At 40.1% G+C, this 17269-nt stretch overlaps 2 protein-coding genes across 2 annotated transcripts; both read left to right on the forward strand.

Annotated features, from left to right (window-relative positions):
* The first annotated feature begins 736 nt into the window (after positions 1 to 736).
* LOC146610238 (uncharacterized) lies at positions 737 to 4049 on the forward strand. The gene is made up of 4 exons (XM_085345371.1): positions 737 to 813; positions 3125 to 3459; positions 3555 to 3635; positions 3716 to 4049. Exons 2-4 carry the CDS (start codon positions 3144 to 3146, stop codon positions 3994 to 3996), a joined length of 678 nt encoding a protein of 225 aa, XP_085201497.1. The 5' UTR covers positions 737 to 813; positions 3125 to 3143; the 3' UTR covers positions 3997 to 4049.
* Positions 4050 to 6056: 2007 nt separating this feature from the next.
* On the forward strand, positions 6057 to 17104 carry csad (cysteine sulfinic acid decarboxylase). The gene is made up of 13 exons (XM_085345669.1): positions 6057 to 6188; positions 6266 to 6392; positions 6467 to 6557; positions 7051 to 7273; positions 7390 to 7469; positions 15286 to 15340; positions 15441 to 15557; positions 15644 to 15708; positions 15797 to 15878; positions 15967 to 16166; positions 16406 to 16457; positions 16545 to 16634; positions 16803 to 17104. The coding sequence occupies exons 1-13, from the start codon at positions 6057 to 6059 to the stop codon at positions 16974 to 16976; spliced, it is 1488 nt and encodes a 495-aa protein (XP_085201795.1). The 3' UTR covers positions 16977 to 17104.
* Positions 17105 to 17269: the final 165 nt, after the last annotated feature.

Here is a 17269-nt window from a genome sequence, read left to right on the forward strand (position 1 = left end):
ACCAGCAACACATTTCTCCGTGTCGACGTGAGAGTTAGAGATTCTTGCTCTGAGGAGGCGCCCAGGTGGAGAAGCTATTTAGTTTACAGTTTAGCTGCAGTGAGTGTATTTTGTTTTTCTGGCCACAGAATTTGAGCTAATTTTAAAGAAACAAAATAAACTAAACATACATATTTTGTCCTCCCCTGCTGCTTTTCATTTTTGTACTAAAGAAATTATCATTAGACATGCTGCATTATTTATATCCACTTTAAGTTCTGTTGCTTTGTGTTGCATTGTGCATATGCAGTGGCTGTGTATATTGTTTTTATAGCCATTATTCTTTATAACATAGAAAATCTAGAGCTTTTAAAGCTGCAGAGTTTTTTGTGCAAATTTTGCCTTATTCTCCTTAATAACCTGAGGTTTTTTTATGCCTCCCATATAATTCTTTTAGTCACTTCTTTTTGTATTTATTGAAATGTCTCTGTTTCATAATAAAGTCTTATATACTTTTTTTTAATTAAGTATAATTTAAGATTATAGAACACTTCTGTCACTGCAGTGCAATGTGTAAGCATCTCCACCAGGTGACGCTAAATGCTCAGAGCTGGGGCGGTTTCCTGCAGTTAAATCATCCACCCACTGGATGGAAGCAAACAGAAATAAAATGCTAGTGAAAGAAATAACCGGAAATGATTTGACCGGATAAAATAAGGAAGGAAAAGCAGCGGGAGAAAAGAAGCGATGGTGAACTTGTGACGCGTCTCCTGTTTGTCGGCTAAAAGCTGCGTTTGTTTACCATCTGTGTTATTGGGGCTGTTGCATTAAATGGTAAGAGAAAAGCACAAATACGTTCCGCCTGTAGCCTGCGTGGGGCATGAAAGCGAGTCTGTAAAGCGCATCTGGAAGTGATCGACCACAGATGCCACACAAACCCAGGAAGTGCAGAGATTAAAGGGGTTTCGAATTGAAGTGCTGGATGTAGAACAAAGGCTTTGCGTCCTTCACGCACTGAAAGTAATAAACTCTGTAAGCACGTGGTCGTGTCACGTAGGCAAAGAAAAAAAGTTGATCAGTGATTGTGCACGTGCTGTGATTTCTGATCTGTGTACATCAGTATTAACGCTTATTTGAACAATGCTACAGTTACTGGTCTATGCTTGAACGGAAAAAAATATTAATGCCACTTAATTTTCTTCATGTCCGAAGCTACAGATAAGATAAGATAAGCACTATTCAACTCCCGTGTATCACAGTGTGAAATACTCACCACTCACTTCATTAGCAGTGGGTGGGATCCCCTCGTATCATTGATTCAACAAGGTGCTGAAACATTCCTCAGAGATTTTGGTCCATAATGACGTGATGGCGTCACACAGTTGCCGCGTATCCATGATACATCTCTCCTATTCTGCCACGTCCCAAAGGTGATCTGTTTGATTGAGATCTGGTGACTTTGGTGGCCGTTTGGGTACTGTGAACTCATTGACATGTTCAACTAACCAGTTTGAGATGTTGTATAGGTAGGCTCTCCACCACTACAAGGTGCCTAAATTCATCATTTATTGTCTTTTTGCCAAATTCTCAACCTACCATCCAAATGTCGCAGCAGAAATTGAGACTCATCAGATCAGGCAATGTTTTATAGTCTTCTATTAAATCATTTCAATGACCCGATGCAAATGGTGGTTGTAATGAGTGGTTATTTGAGCTACTATTGCCTTCCTCACAGCTATTTTAATCTCTGAGAACTGCCACTCACGTGATACTTTCTCTGTTTCTGATCTTTCTCTGTAAATTCTAAAGATGGCTTGTTAGGGCCATGGCTGGGCATGACTTGCTCTCTTTCCAGCCGTAGATGCTGCCCTTTCTCTGCTGTCCTTTCTATTCAACAATTAGGCGTTGAGTACTTAAGATCAGGGATCAGGTGAGCTCCAGTCCTGGAGAGCCTTTGTAGTGAGCTGAGTTGCGTATGGCTTAACTGCTTATGCCTGCTCTGTGGAGCAGAGGACATTTTTAACCATTTAACCTTTTTGATGTGCTCTTATGCATTAAATCTTTTGATGCATATAGTGACTTGTCTGTCTTCTTTAGTATAGTTATTAATTTTAAAAAAAACTATTTCATCTATATTTTTGCCTCCTTGTCTCTTTTTTGCCCCAACCTAGATACTTTTTGTTACTTCCCTGCATCCCCTCGACTTTTAGAGGAATGTAACATGGATTTGTGGGAAAATCCCAAACTTTCTTCCCTGTTCTGAGGTTGAATTTGACTGTATCTACATACCTAAATACACTGAGTTTCTACCATATCATTGGCTAATTAAATATTTGAGTTAAGGATCAGTCACACAAGTATACCCAGTGAAGTGGCCGGTGAGTTTATTTTGTCAGAGGTTGTCATCAGAGATTGTGGTTTTCAACACGTTATAACATATTATGTTACATATTACATGTTAATTTATGTTAAATGTTACAGTTTTATATACTAAAAAAGTAGCTGCAAAATTGAAACATTTATTTATTAGATATCTTAAACAGTCTTGAATATTTCCCATTGTACATTCTTCATCCACTGGATTATTGGAGAGACTTGAATGAGTCATTAAAATAAATGTGAGAATATCACATTTTTCCATAGCCACGTAAATTAAAAGGCAGCCAGGAATATGTTTAGCAGTGATTATGCAGGCATGTGCAGGACAATTAAGTGTTGCATTAGAGCCTGATAGATATATATCAAGTGAGCAATGTCATTGGCTAGTATTGGCTTAGAACAGATATATAAGCATTGATGCACATGCTATCGGTCATGCAGCAACTTGAAAACTCTTTGTCTTTGTTTTTAAAATAATGAGAAGGCAATGAATGCTTGTGGGAATGTAGACATGCTGTCATTGCCTATTTGACCAGCAGAGGGACCCTGACTCTGGTTCCAATACACTCCCTGCTGTCTGCAGCACATTTAGCAGAATAGCGTCACAGCTACAATTATTACCACTAGAAATGTTGGAGAATGGATGGATGTTGGAGCTGTTTACTTTTTTGAAAGTTTAATTTAGTCAAAAGGTTTTTGGTTGAGTTTGTTGGACATGTCACATATACTTTTATTAAAAGAGGTCTTCATCAACTTGTTTTGCCAGGAGTTGATTTAAATCAGTCATGGCTGAGGAATCAGGAGAGGAAATCCAGCTACTCAGAAGTCAGAAGCCAAAGCTTATAGAAATCCTAAGTGCCGATCCTGACTTTGTACTCCAGCATGCAGATGCTCGCCGTCTGCTGCCTCTTCACGCCTACCAGCACGTGAAATCTTGCCGCACTCCTAGTGAAAAAGTGACAGAGCTTTTGGATCACGTCATACAGAGAGGTCCCGAAGCAGCAAAAGAACTACTGGAGCTTTTCAAGGATAACGCCTTGCAAGAAACCTTCCCAAGGCTTGACTTTATTAACAAACTGAAAGTCAACACACGGTCCTCGGGTAGGTTAAAATTTGCTCGTTTTCAGCAATCTTTTATTCCAGTTAGATTTCTATTTCTGATCTATAAATATAAAGATTTTTTTTTCACTTCCAAGGGGGGAAAGAAACCTCAGAAAAAAGAAAACAAGCGCCTGAGATACCAGATGTCATTCCAAACAAAAGGATCTGCAACAATGGTGAGTGGCAATGCACTGAAATATATTCCACTGTCAAACTCTGTAAAACAGTCACATACTTTAACGGCCTCATCCCACAGGCTCTGGCATGGTGAGTGAGAAACAGCTGATGTCTGTGGCCCGTACCATCGGCAAATCTTGGAGGGCGATTGGCAGAGAAGCTCTGGAAATCTCATCTGTAAAACTGGAGCAAATCGAAGAGGACCATAATCTCCATGTGGAGCGAGTCTTTGCCATGCTGCGTCACTGGCGTAACTCACAGAGGGAAAAAGCCACACCCACTCAACTGCATTCACTTCTCAGTCAGGGAGAGTGGATGTTGCCACCTGAAAGCATCGACTTCCTGTTGAAGACTGACTGATTACTTGCTTGGAGTATAAAGGAAATGTTTTTACTGACAAGTCAGATCATAAATATCAGGGCTTAAACAAGAACAAGATTTTATTGTTTACTACTCTGCATTTAGCACTACTGTACTTTATACTGTACATTTTTAAATGATGCATTAACAGTTATCGTAGGAAAGTCATAGAAGTTTTGCCAGAAGTTTGCCAGAGTTGCTTTTATGTCTGTTTTCTGTTGTGGTATATGTAGTATGATTTTTATTCACCTTTCATTTGAGAAGATAATGAAAAGCAAGCTGTACTTACTTCATTTGAACGGTATTTTCTTTTTATATTGGGATTATTCATCTTAGGGATGAAGCTCAGCGGTCCACATGAAGCAGCAGAGAAAAGAACATTTTCAAAACTCTTTCATGGAAAACATCTGCAAAGGACAGAAGCAGGAGAACCTTAGTACCACTTGAAATAACTCTTTGTAATTGTATTATTCGTTCAACTGCCATAAAATAAACAATTTTTTATTTTTAATTTTTTAACCAGTGTTTAAGAATTGAGCCACTGCAAATGGGGCACAGGTGACTGGACAGAAAATGGTGTGAAATCGAGTTGAAGGCTGATAAACTGGTGTGTAAATGTTTGGGGGGTTTTTTTGGTATTTGAATTTAATCACCAGAGTAACCAGATCAGCAAGTTCAGCCACAGACGAAAGCATCACTGAATGTCCCAGAAACATAAGAGACTATAGAAATCCTTTTTTTTTTTTTTTTGCTTTTTTACCCCTCAGCCGTAAAAGAATGATGGGGTAATGCTGTCACCCCACTGGTACGTGTTGATTACATCAGTTACATTTTTCTCAGTGCTGTTTTACCCATAGAACCAGATATTTTCTCATTTTGCACCAATCTCTGTAAACCCTGGTCGTGGTGGAAACTCCCAGTACAGCAGCAGCTTCTGAAATACTCTGACCGGCCCGTCTAGCACCAACATCCACGTCATGCTCAAAGTCACTTAAATCATCTTTTGTCCTCCTGTTGTTCAATTTGAACTTTAACAGTTCACCTCGAACATGTCTTTGTCAGTGCGCCCCAGGGCAGCTGTGGCTACAATGTAGCTTGCTATCGCCAGTGTGTGAATGTGTGTGTGGATGGGTGAATGACTGAATTTTGGGGTCCTTAGGGACTGAGTAAAAGCGCTATACAAATACAGGCCATTTACCATTTGTGCATAAATGCATTGAGTTGCTGCCTTTTGATTGGCTGACATTTGCATTGACGAACAGTTGAACGGGTGTACCTATTGAGGTGGCTGATGACCGTACATTCGTCCTTGACTAGCTGCAAACTTCTCCTAAACGTTAGCTGTTGCTGCTCATTAAAAAGGTAAATAAATAAAAATCACAGCTGGAAGAAGAAAAGAAGCCATAACTGGGAACAAAGCAATCCTAGGAGTTCTTTTCTGTAAAACTATGAAGGTTTTCTGTCTGAGCAATCTGGGAATCGCTTTGCTCCTGCATTGATGTTTCATAGAGTTTCTGTAGAGGCTGACTTGTGTCTTTTAAGATTCATTTACCTTCTCATGCATATCAGAGCAGATATACAGCCTCTATTGCATAACACTCCATAACTCATCACAGTAAAACGACTGCCTTTAACAATGTTCACCCACAAGCTAATCTGATGCTCTTTGTTGTGAACTGATGAGAATCATTTCATGAATCCACAAAAGTTTTATCCATTAAAGTGCTATACATGACTTATGACTTACTAAAGCATATTGACCTTCTAAAAATGAACTTTTGTGAGCCCATAAATCACAGTTGAGTGTATGTGTGTGCCCCATTGTCTTTTCTCAGCTCAGATAACATTAACTAGAAGTGTGGGACAAAGGTTGCCTCCCTCCCTCTTTTGCCACCTTACCTTTGCTTTGTAGCCATTTTCTGCAGTCTGGTTTCAGAGCAGCACAAACCCGTCTCCATTCTCAGGTTAGTAGTATGAAGTTTGCACCATGTGTCTGTTTCTTATCACACCTTTTGAATTTAAAAGTATTCATGTTTTTTTTAAACAGCACATAAGAGATAATGGAACAAGCTAGTCTCCGTGACCTGAATGAGCCTCTCATTGACCATGCTGAAGGCCAGTTCTTCTTAAATGAAGCCTTCAAAATTATTATGGAGGAAGTGCTCTCCAATGGCACAGATGTCAAACAGAAGGTATCTTGTGAAGCACAAAATAGTTTCCCTGTCTGCGGTAGCTAACAAGCTTCATAATCCACACTTTCCTCGTGCAGGTTTGTGAGTGGAAAGAGCCCGAGGAGCTGGCTCTGCTCCTGGATTTGGGGGTGAGAGAGACAGGAGAGCCACGGGACAAGCTCCTCCAGAGAGTAAGAGATGTTGCCAAGTACAGCGTTAAAACAAGTAAGTAGAAAAATGAGCTAAACAAACAGGCACTTGTCCGATCTTGAAGGGACTATTTCTTTTGTTAATTTCAGGTCACCCACATTTTTTTAATCAACAGTACGGTGGGGTGGACTATCATTCCTTGGCTGGAAGATTCCTCACTGAGGCTCTCAACACTAATCTGTAAGAAGGAGCAGATAAGATAAATATTGAGGGGATGGAAGGTTAAGCCTGTAAGAATATTGAACAATAAAATGTGTTAGGCACTGATCAAAGGAGATCAGAGTTTCTGCTTTGGTAGCAAACTGTAGAAATACTCTAGAAATAGGAATAAGCAGAAAGAATAACCTCCAACAGTGAGGTTATTTTAGGTATTTTGCATATTTTTAGTGTATCAGTGTTTAATAAACCGAATTTATTAGAAAGCATGTGCAAAAATATAAAGTCAAAGTGTTTCAAAAGGATGTTTGGGTGCACTGTTTGAGTGGTGCTTCTTGGCACCAATGCTGATGACATATTTCACAATGTTGTGGGTTTTTTATATATTGGTTCGTAAGCAAGGAAGGTTTCCTGACTCATAGAGCAGCGCTGCAGAGATTTACAAACTGAAAGATAAAATGAAGACGAGGCTAATCCAGCAAATAACATGATCAGACGTTTTCTGTGACAACTGCAGCTTCACCTATGAGGCAGCCCCAGTCTTTGTGCTGATGGAGAACGAGGTCCTCAGGGGCCTACGTCAGCTGGTTGGTTGGCCAGAGGGTGATGGGATTTTCTGTCCGGGGGGCTCAACCTCCAACATGTATGCCATGAACCTCGCACGCTATCAACGCTTCCCAGAGGTCAAAAGCCAGGGGGTGTGGGCTCTCCCACGGCTAAGCATCTTTACATCTCCAGAGGTGAGGGCGACTGTTCACCTGTTTGTCAAGGTGTATTGTTGATGCAATGGAAGCTTCATCAGGTTTATTTCTAACTTCATGACACTGTTGAAACAGACATACTTCTGTTTTTTCAGAGCCATTACTCTGTAAAGAAAGGCGCTGCATTTCTGGGGATTGGTTTGGACAACGTCATCTTTGTGAAAGTGGACGACAAGTAATTGAACTTTTTTATTGTCATTGTACAGTTGCTTGCACAGAGAAAGTAGGTAGCAAGACCACAAAGGTGCAAAAGTAAAGAAATATATAAAGAAGAATATAAAAACACTATATACACAATGTATTAGTTACATTATTCACTGTTGGGGGTGTATACATGGGCATCATAATAAGAACCCTGTAAAGCTGTTCTTTAGTCTGTATGTTTTGCACCTGATGGATCTGAACCACTTTCCAGAGGACAGGATGTTGAATTGGTGGTGGTTAGGACGAAGTTGGTCTTTATAATTGCCATGCCTCTAGAGAGACATCTAGAGGTGGCAATGGAGTCCAGGGAGGGGAGTGGACAGCCGATCACCTTCTCTGCAGTTCTGATGACCCTCTGGAGTCTCTTCAGTGTGCACCAGCACACTCTCAATTGTGGCTCGGTAGAAAGACACTAGTCTGCAGCCTGTTCCATCTCAGGACCCTCAAGAAATGGAGGCGCTGCTGGGCTTTCTTCACTAAGGCGGATGTGTTTGTAGTCCAAGAGTGTCTGGGGTGATGGTATTGAAAGCCGAGCGAAATCAATGAAGAGCATCGTCGCTGAAGTCCCAGGATTCTCCAGGTGATGCAGAACAGAATGGAGGGCAGTGGAAATTATATCCTCGGTGGACCAAAGCTGGGTGGGAGGCAGTCCTTAATGAGCTATAGGACCAGCTTCTCTAAACACTTTGCAAACTCAGGTGTCAGTGCAATGGGTCTGTAATCATTGAGGCCACTGAGCATGGTGGACTTGGAGACTGGGACTTTTGTTTCAGATTTCAGCCAGTGAGGGACAGTGTAACAGGGAGAGGTTGAATAGTCTGGTGAACACAGGAGCCAGCTGGTCAGCGCAGACTTTGAGCACTCTCCCAGGTATTCCGTCAGGGCCAGCAGCTCTCCTCTGATTTACTGCTCTGAACAAACTGTGAACCTGGAGTTCTTGGAGGGTAAATGTGTGTGGGCTGTGATCAGAGGCTATGGGCAGGGCAGTGTGCATGGTAGGGGTGTCTACAGTTCTCTGGAAGTGGGCAAATAAGTTATTTAGTTCTTCTGCTAATGAGATGTCCATGTTATCTGCATTTGTCCCACTGCCTTTGTAATTGGTGAAGTGTTTCAGGCCCTCCCATACCTTTCTGGGGTCGTTATCTGAGAGCTGATCTGACAGTCTACTCGAATAGTCCAGTTTTGCTGCTCTGATGCCTTTTTTAAGGTCTGCTTTTGCTCTTCTGTACATATTCTGGTCCCCAGATTTGTATGCAGAGTTACGTGCCTTTAACAATGCCTGAACCTTACTCGACATCCAGGGTTTTTGGTTGGGGTAGACGCGGAACCGCTTTTCCGTGGTGACAGTGTCAATGCAATACATGATGTAACACAGCACTGCAGCTGTGTGAGTCTCTAGGTCGTCATGTTCAAAGACACTCCACTCTGTGAGGGCAAAACAGTCCTGCAGCTGAGCCAGAGCTTCCTCAGAAATGGTGCTAATAGTTCTGATTGTGGGCTTTGTCCTTTTACTGAGTGGTGTGTATAAGGGGACAACAAGCAGAGAGAGGTGGTCGGACATGCTCAGGTGTGGGAGGGGAACAGATCTGTAGGCCTGGTTGATATTTGAGTAAACATGTGTGTTATTCCCTCTCATAGGGCATGTCACATGTTGAACAAATGCAGGCAGCACGGTTGTTAAGCACACTTTGTTGAAATCCCCTGCGATGATGTGTACTCCCTCTGGATATCTCCGTTGCTGTTCAGAGATCGAGTCGTGCAGGTGGGCCAGGGCTGAGCTAACATTAGCGTTTGGAGGTATGTAGACTGCTGTGATTAGCACTACAGGCAGTTCTCTAGGCAAGTAAAAGGGTCTGCACACGACAGACATCGTCTCTATGTCCGGGGAGCAGACTGTGGTGATTATCTTGGTGTTTGTGCACCAGTTGTTATGTGTGTAAATGCACAAACCTCCACCTCTGCTTTCACCTGCTGTAGCCTTTCCGTCGCTGCGGTGCATTGTGCGGCCCGCTAGTTGCATCGAGGCGTCGGGAATTTCCTCTTGTGGCCACGTCTCCGTGACGACCAAGGCACAACAGTCGCGGACGAGTGGCTGTGCGGGGAGAAGTGGGTTCACTTCGTCTGTTTTGTTGACGATCGAGCGTGCGTTGGTCAGGAAGATGCTTGGAAGCGGTGGTTTAAAAGGCTGCTTCTTTAGCCTGGCTCGCACGCCTGACCGGCAGCCCCGCTTTTTTTTGCGTCCTGTCCGCCGCCTGGGTTGCTTGGCAGAGCCGATAACAATCCACGGAGCGCCCGGTGTTCTCGCTATCTCCGGGGGGATGTTGTTGATCCTCTGATAATCACTGGTAACGGGGATCTGGCTGTTATAGCCGATGTTGCATAATTCCAGATGACTGTAGGTAAGTTTTGCGTTGCAGAAAGAAAAACGCCTAATTGGAGAGGCTGAAGCTGCTGCGTCCGTGTGCGCTGCCATCTTGGATGCTTTGGATGACTTGTTAGTTATCAGTTGCCCGCTGAAAGAATATTGAGCATTAAAGAAATTGAATTTTCTTCTGTCCTTAATTTATACAATTGCAAAACGAATGCTCATAAAACTCAACTTGCAGATGTTATATGACCTTTTCTATAGACTCAATAATTATTCAAAATACAGTCCCGATAAAAAGTTTAAGAACACTAGAAAAATGGCCAAAAAAATCATATTTTGCATGGTCGGATTTTAACAAGGTTCCTATGGAACTCCAAAGTGTTCAAAATTAAATAAATAAATAGGTCAAGATGAAATAAATAACTATGTGAATAAATAAGACACAGATATGTAATGTGAGAATGATATTGTGAAATAATGGAACACATTTTGAAAACAATGCTCATTATTGTGAAACATATTACATTCTGCTATATAAATTTTCTTATTATTGTGAAATATTATTTCATGGTCATTATTTTTCACAATAACAGAGATTATTCCTGAGGCATTTTATTTATTTCCAGCCGTTTATATTCCAAAATGACCTTTTTTCAAAGTCAGTCTTTATTTCAAAATCCCGTTTTTCCCGATGTTCTATTTATTTCATAATGCGACTTTTCAGCAGAATGACTTTGTCTGTCAATCAAGAAAGACAGGGCGGAGCCAGTTGTGTGATTGGTTGCTCCTTTACTCAGACATAAGTAATAGCACATGAATTGTCGATTTAGGTTTAATGGTGCAATGCGTCTCCTATGCAGCTGGCGGCAGTATGCAGCTCAAAATAAACTTAAGGCACCGACAAATGCAAAACACTGGGCGCGAATAACGTTACAGGTGTATCAATTCTTGTGAAGGGCATGGCTGCAGGAAACAAGTCCGTTTCTGAGTTACTCAGAGAACTTGCTAACCGCTTAGATTGAACGTCTTCACCTCAGTCTGCGTATTGCAGCAGTGTACTGGAGATGAAGTGGTCCCTGGTCCAAGTTCTCATCACAACCGCACAGTGTTAACGTTAGCAAATGCTAACGCTATCACAGCTAGCTCCACTCCACGAAACGCTGTTCAGGGTAAGTAACGATATGTTATTATTGCTTGGTTAGTCTGTCTGGCAAAAATGAGCTTTTTAATCAGTTTAGTCACAGATTTTTTTTAATACTGTTTTTTATCATAGCAAAGAATTCTATAAATTAGGTAAGAGAAAATAATTGTCTTCTGGGTTAATGTCTGTATTACTATTTACATTGTTGTAGGTAATAGTTATTCATGACTGTTTTAAAGTGGCTTATCTTCTGTGCTAATATGGAAGACAAGTAATCTATGTGAAAGAAAAGAAAGCAATTTTAGTTCAACGTAGTGATTTTGTAAGTGGGTATAATTTGAAAATGCTTTTACTAGTACAGTGGATGTTCTTTAAATATTTAACATTTAAAGTGTGTGTCACTTTACAGACTCCAACTTCAGTTTTGGTTTGGTCTCACCGTTGTAGGTCATAACACAAACAAGTCGTCAAGTCAAGCAGCTGAGGAAAGGGCTTAAGGAAACCATGGTATGGCTGCTTCTGACAGAAAGATCAGACATCATTCCTCCTTTCTTACCAAGGGAATCAGAGACTGCTCCCTGTTGTGAGGTAAGGTCAGGTCACATCTTTTAACATCTGAATAGTAAAGCTATTTGGTTAATTTATGAAGGATGAACATTAATTGTTGACACAAAACACCAATATACTGTTTTGTATGCGTGGGTTAGTTGAACAGCTGGGTTACATTTAATAAAAATACACCTAATGTTGCTGATGCTCTTAAGACTACAAGATAAGTAAAGCTATAAAATGACTGTGGCCTGCCACAGAAGATGAAGATGAGGAAGAAGAGGAATGCTCTCGAGGATAAATGCAGAGTGGCAGGTTACCTTCGGTCCTTCATTGAAAATGGTAAGTCTGCTGCGATAGGTATTTTGCCATTGGTTTTCTCTGATTATACTTTGGTAAATTACATACAGTCCAGTGATCTTGGGTCATTAACAAAGTACACTATAGTAGAGCTGGGCGATATGAGATTTTTTCATATCACGATATTTATTTTTATTTTTATAAAAAGGACAAGAGCGGTGAGGTCTATCGCAATAGTTTAATTTTTCTATTGAGAAAAAGTTATTTCGCAGTACATATCGTTATCGTTCTATCGCCCAGCTCTACGCTATAGTATAATTTTGTTTTGTTATTTGCTCCATGCAATACATAAGAGTGGTGGCATTATCAGTTGCACTAGAATTGTATGTAGACTACTTTTAGCTTTGTTAACATAAAAATATCTATAAAAGCTACAACAGCAATTTGAGTGGGGCAAAAATGTCTGGTGCCCTGTATGTAAGTGGTCATCTTTATGGTATTTCTCCATAAAAGATTCAAAATAATGAATATAGGATGTCATTATAGTTTAAAACAATCTTCTGTTGCAGCATCTTGTGCACAACAAAAAGCCCTCATCAAGTTTTGGACAGGATGGGAAGTCTTGCCGAGAAATGACTGTGGAAGTGGTCAACAGCAATCTTCCAAAGTCTTCCACCGGTTTTGAAGTACTACGTCTTCCTGCACACTACTGTACCTATGAGTCATTTCTAATGGACATTCAGGTGTGTCTCAACTCTACTGACTCAGGTTTTGGTCTGGTTTACGATTGATTCCATAACCACATGGTAAAATTAGACCATTTCTTCTTTCTTGCATCACATTACTGTACTCGGTGTTCAAAGAAACGGACAATCTAGTGAGTTCTAGTTCTTTTTAATACACTTGACAGTGAAAAATACAGAGTACAGGTGTGCATTTATGGCTTTTTTAATATAAACTGATGAAGAGTTCAGATATCAAAATCAGTTGTTCACTGTACATTATAAATTACACAATATGTTTTGTTTATACTCGCTACTGATACAAAAAAAATTTCTAGAAAAAATTATTTGAATTAAGATGTTACACTACTCTACTGTGTTCATTGTATTAAATCTGCTCAGAGTTGACATGTACTGTATATCCAACCAAGAAATGAATATCATTAAAGTGACAGCTGTATAAAACAAATCCTGTTTTATAGCCACTCACTGTTTTGTTGAAAATGAAATTGGTTATGCTGTTTTGAGTCAGTATTAGCTACAAAGCTGTAGAAATTAAAAAAAAAAAAAAATCCTCCTGACATAGAAACTGATTAAATGTAATAATGTCTTTCTACAAGTGATTTTGAAGTATTGGTAGCACAGCAGGGTCTTGTTCATTCAGTGCATCTGGGAGCTGAATCTCAGGAATGGTGATCTCATTTGATGGGCAGCGATTATGTTGTCCTGTCCAGTCCACACCACACCATAATCCTCATCAACCTGAAAGAGCATGCACATGTTTTAAATCTAAACTGAAGAGGTGTTTCCTGCAGCTGTTCCTAGATGGACTTATTGAGTCTGCCAGGGCCTATGTGAGTTGCTTAGGCATTGGCTACCAACTAATTATTCATTCACCCATTCTAGGTCAGGATTGGTTCTCTTCAGGTATAACAAATTTAACTTTGTTTAAAGTATTGCCATCTATACCTGACAGGTGGGATAAAAGAGAATGGCTTGGGAGGCGCACAGCAAATCTCAAGTTTTCCAATTAATGCTGAAAGAACCAAGGATGTAAATGTATTCTTGTTTTAGCTTTACCGAAGACACCAGAGAAAGTATATCTATAATGCTGCTGAAATAGACAAAACCATTTCAATAAACTCGCTATTTAACATCAACCTTGTTATGCGTTATCAGAGAACAATCAACTGCAAACAGCAATGAAACATTCAACTATGTACTATTTAAAGCACTAATGACCCTGTTGTCTAACAAGATGTGATAAGTAAGTAGACTGTGGAAAGCTGGTGGGTCTACTCTCTGTGTAAAAGGTTCCTACAGGCTCCACTGACCCCAGTCTCCGAGTTAACACACTAACAGCTAACACTGCTAAACGTGTCTCAACGCCGAGATGGCGCCGATAGCTTTAGCCGTAGCTGCCCCACTTAGTTTAGACAGTAACAAAAAAAAGTAAGCGATAATAATTCATTGTCAAACGTCATAATTAAGGTCAACACCTAAACAATGCTGTGTACAGAATCACACAGGTGCTCAATTACAGCATAAACTTACCTTAGACCTTCCTCCGTCATTTTCCTCCTAATTGTGCTCGGAGACAGAAAATGTATCGGCAATTACCCCGATGGTTATCCCGGACAGCACTAAAGTCCTGAGTGCTGCACCGGGATTTCTAGACGTGGACAGCCAACATTTGAAGACTGTTCTTCCTCGGCGTATTCCAAACGAACACGGTGCTGAATTGATCTTAAACCTTTGACAATGCTGTCATCGATGCGAACATCTTGAAGAGCAATTATCATCCCAAGCATTTCAGAAACATCTAAACGACTCAAAACAGTATCTACAGGTAAATGATCCCTCTCTATCTGATTTGCTTAAATGAGCAGAACTGGCTGAAGTTCACACCAGTCCGCCATCCTCCGTGACTTTTGACCTAGCACGCTGTTGCTAGCTGCAGCAGCCGTCCGCGGAGCCGGTATCCAGGAAAACTAGTCGATGGTAAACGATAAGCCAATAGGTGCAAAGGTCCAGCCCACTTACATTGATTGACAGACAAAGTCATTCTGCTGAAAAGTCGCATTATGAAATAAATAGACCATCGGGAAAAACGGGATTTTGAAATAAAGACTGACTTTGAAAAAAGGTCATTTTGGACTAAAAACGGCTGGAAATAAATAAAATGCCTCAGGAATAATCTCTGTTATTGTGAAAAATAATGACCATGAAATAATATTTCACAATAATAAGTAAATTTATATAGCAGAATGCAATATATTTCACAATAATGAGCATTTTTTTCAAAATGTGTTCCATTATTTCACAATATCATTCTCACATTACATATCTGTGTCTTATTTATTCACATAGTTATTTATTTCATCTTGACCTATTTATTTATTTAATTTTGAACACTTTGGAGTTCCATAGGTTCCAAGTAGAGCTTCAAAATGCAACAAGAAGAAATGGGAGTGAGACAAAGCAATTTCAAAATATTGAAAACAACGCTTAAAATGAAACAGGCCGTTTTCAGGCACAACAGAGTTGCCATTTTTCAAGTGATCTTAAACTTTTGATTGGGGCTGTAAATAATAGATTCATGTTCTGTATTGAAATAATTGTTACACCTTGATCTATTGTAACCTGGAGTTGTGCCAAGTAAAAATAATACCTTTCATCTAATTAAATGCTGTCTCTTGTGCTGCAGAGGTCGTCTGATTCCAGAGGATCTGGATGAAAAAATAGAGCTGTCCAAATCTCAGGTAGATTTGCTGATGTTTAGCTAGTTTTCATCAAATGTAACATGTAGCTTTTAATCATCATCTCCTGACTCTAATTGTATTTTTGTGTGTTTTCCATTAGGGTGCAGTCCCATTTCTTGTAAGCTGCATGTCAGGGACCACAGTGCAGGGTGTGTTTGACCCGCTGGATCACATAGCTGATATTTGTGATAAACACAAGCTGTGGATGCATGTAGATGTGAGTGCACTTGTGGAAGACTGATGTGTGTTGACGAGACTTGGTTTTGTGAACCTTGTGAGAATCTTTTATCTTTTTTTTGTCAGGCTTGCTGGGGAGGGAGCGTGCTTTTTTCTAAGAAACACAGACATCTGATGAAAGGAGTTGACAGGTATTAAAATGTACATGAGCTTGTACATGAGTGGAGATACAGTGTAAGGCTGTGATGTTGATTAGAGTTTGTTTCTGTGTATAACAAGAGCAAATTCAGTAGCATGGAATCCCCACAAGATGCTGGTGGCTGGCCTGCAGTGTTCTGCTTTACTCCTGAAGGACACCACGGTTTGGCTTCACAATTTAAAGGCTGCAGAATTAATAATCATAAAGTTTGGGTTTGTACGTTTTTTGACAATCATTGACTTTGTTCCAGAATTTGTTGAAGCAGTGCCACAGTGCCAATGCCACATACCTCTTCCAGCAAGATAAGTTCTACGATGTGAACCTGGACATTGGGGATAAGTCTGTGCAATGCAGCCGCAAGGTGGACTGTCTGAAGCTGTGGTTGATGTGGAAAGCTGTTGGCTCCATGGGCTTAGAAGAGCGTGTAGACAAGGCTTTTATTCATGCAAGGTAAATAAAGGATGTGTCACAGGGCGAGCTTCAAGTAAAGTCGTAAAGTCAGATTTGTCTCATTCTAACAGAAGATCAGCCTTACACATCCAGTTAAGACCCCTTGAAACCAGTTGTCTTTCTCTTGGTTTTCACTAACTAATAAATTATGTCTAATATGTTAGAAATATGATTTTTTTTTTTTTTTTTTTTTAAATATGGTTACTTTTTGGGTCTTTTGCTAAATTTTTCTCTTGCAGATATCTGGTGGAGCAGATGAAGAAAAGAGAGGGGTTCCAGCTTTTGAGCATGGTAATTTCATACATTTTTCATAAAGCATACCTGAGTTTTTTACCTGCAAAATGTCATTACCATGCTTGCATTTGTCTCTGCGGACAGCCAGAGTTTGTGAATGTCTGCTTCTGGTTCATACCACCGAGTTTGAGAGGGAAGGAAGGAACTGAAGATTACCAGGAGAAACTGGCAAAAGTAAGTTTGTCTGTTGCTGAATAAGAATTAGCCGCCACATTTGAGATATTTTATTCCTTCCGTTGCACACATATTGACATGTACTTAGATGTGGCATCTTCATTTTTTGTAGTGTGCCCATTATCTGAAATGTACAGTTAATTCTGTGTATTGTTTTCTTGCTAAAAGGTAGCTCCTGTCATCAAGGAACGTATGATGAAGCAAGGCACTATGATGGTCGGCTACCAGCCTTTGGGAAACAAGGTCAACTTTTTCCGTGTGACTGTATTCTCTCCCCTACTGTCCCAGAAAGACATGGACTTCTTCCTTGATGAAATTGAAAGACTTGGAAAGGACCTGTGACAAAGCCCATAAGTGAACACCTTGCCCTTCAGAAAATGTGATTGTGCGTTTAATGCTGGTCATTGTAATTTTACAAATAACAACAAACAAGTCAAATTGTGTTCATTTCAATATCTGATTTCCTAGATTCCAACAGCTGTTAAATAAATAAATAAATAAATAAATAAATAAAGGTTACTTGGTATTACAAACTTTATATCACCATGTTCTTTATTGTAAAGGAGTTTAAAACATTTTTGGAGAATGCCTACCCTTTACATTTTATACCTAACTAATTACTGATTTTTTTTTTT

The sequence above is a fragment of the Diplotaxodon limnothrissa genome, linkage group LG20 (assembly GCF_057381915.1).
Source record: "Diplotaxodon limnothrissa isolate DT_005_m linkage group LG20, D_limnothrissa_male_GT1.1, whole genome shotgun sequence".
In the NCBI taxonomy this organism is placed as follows: domain Eukaryota; kingdom Metazoa; phylum Chordata; class Actinopteri; order Cichliformes; family Cichlidae; genus Diplotaxodon; species Diplotaxodon limnothrissa.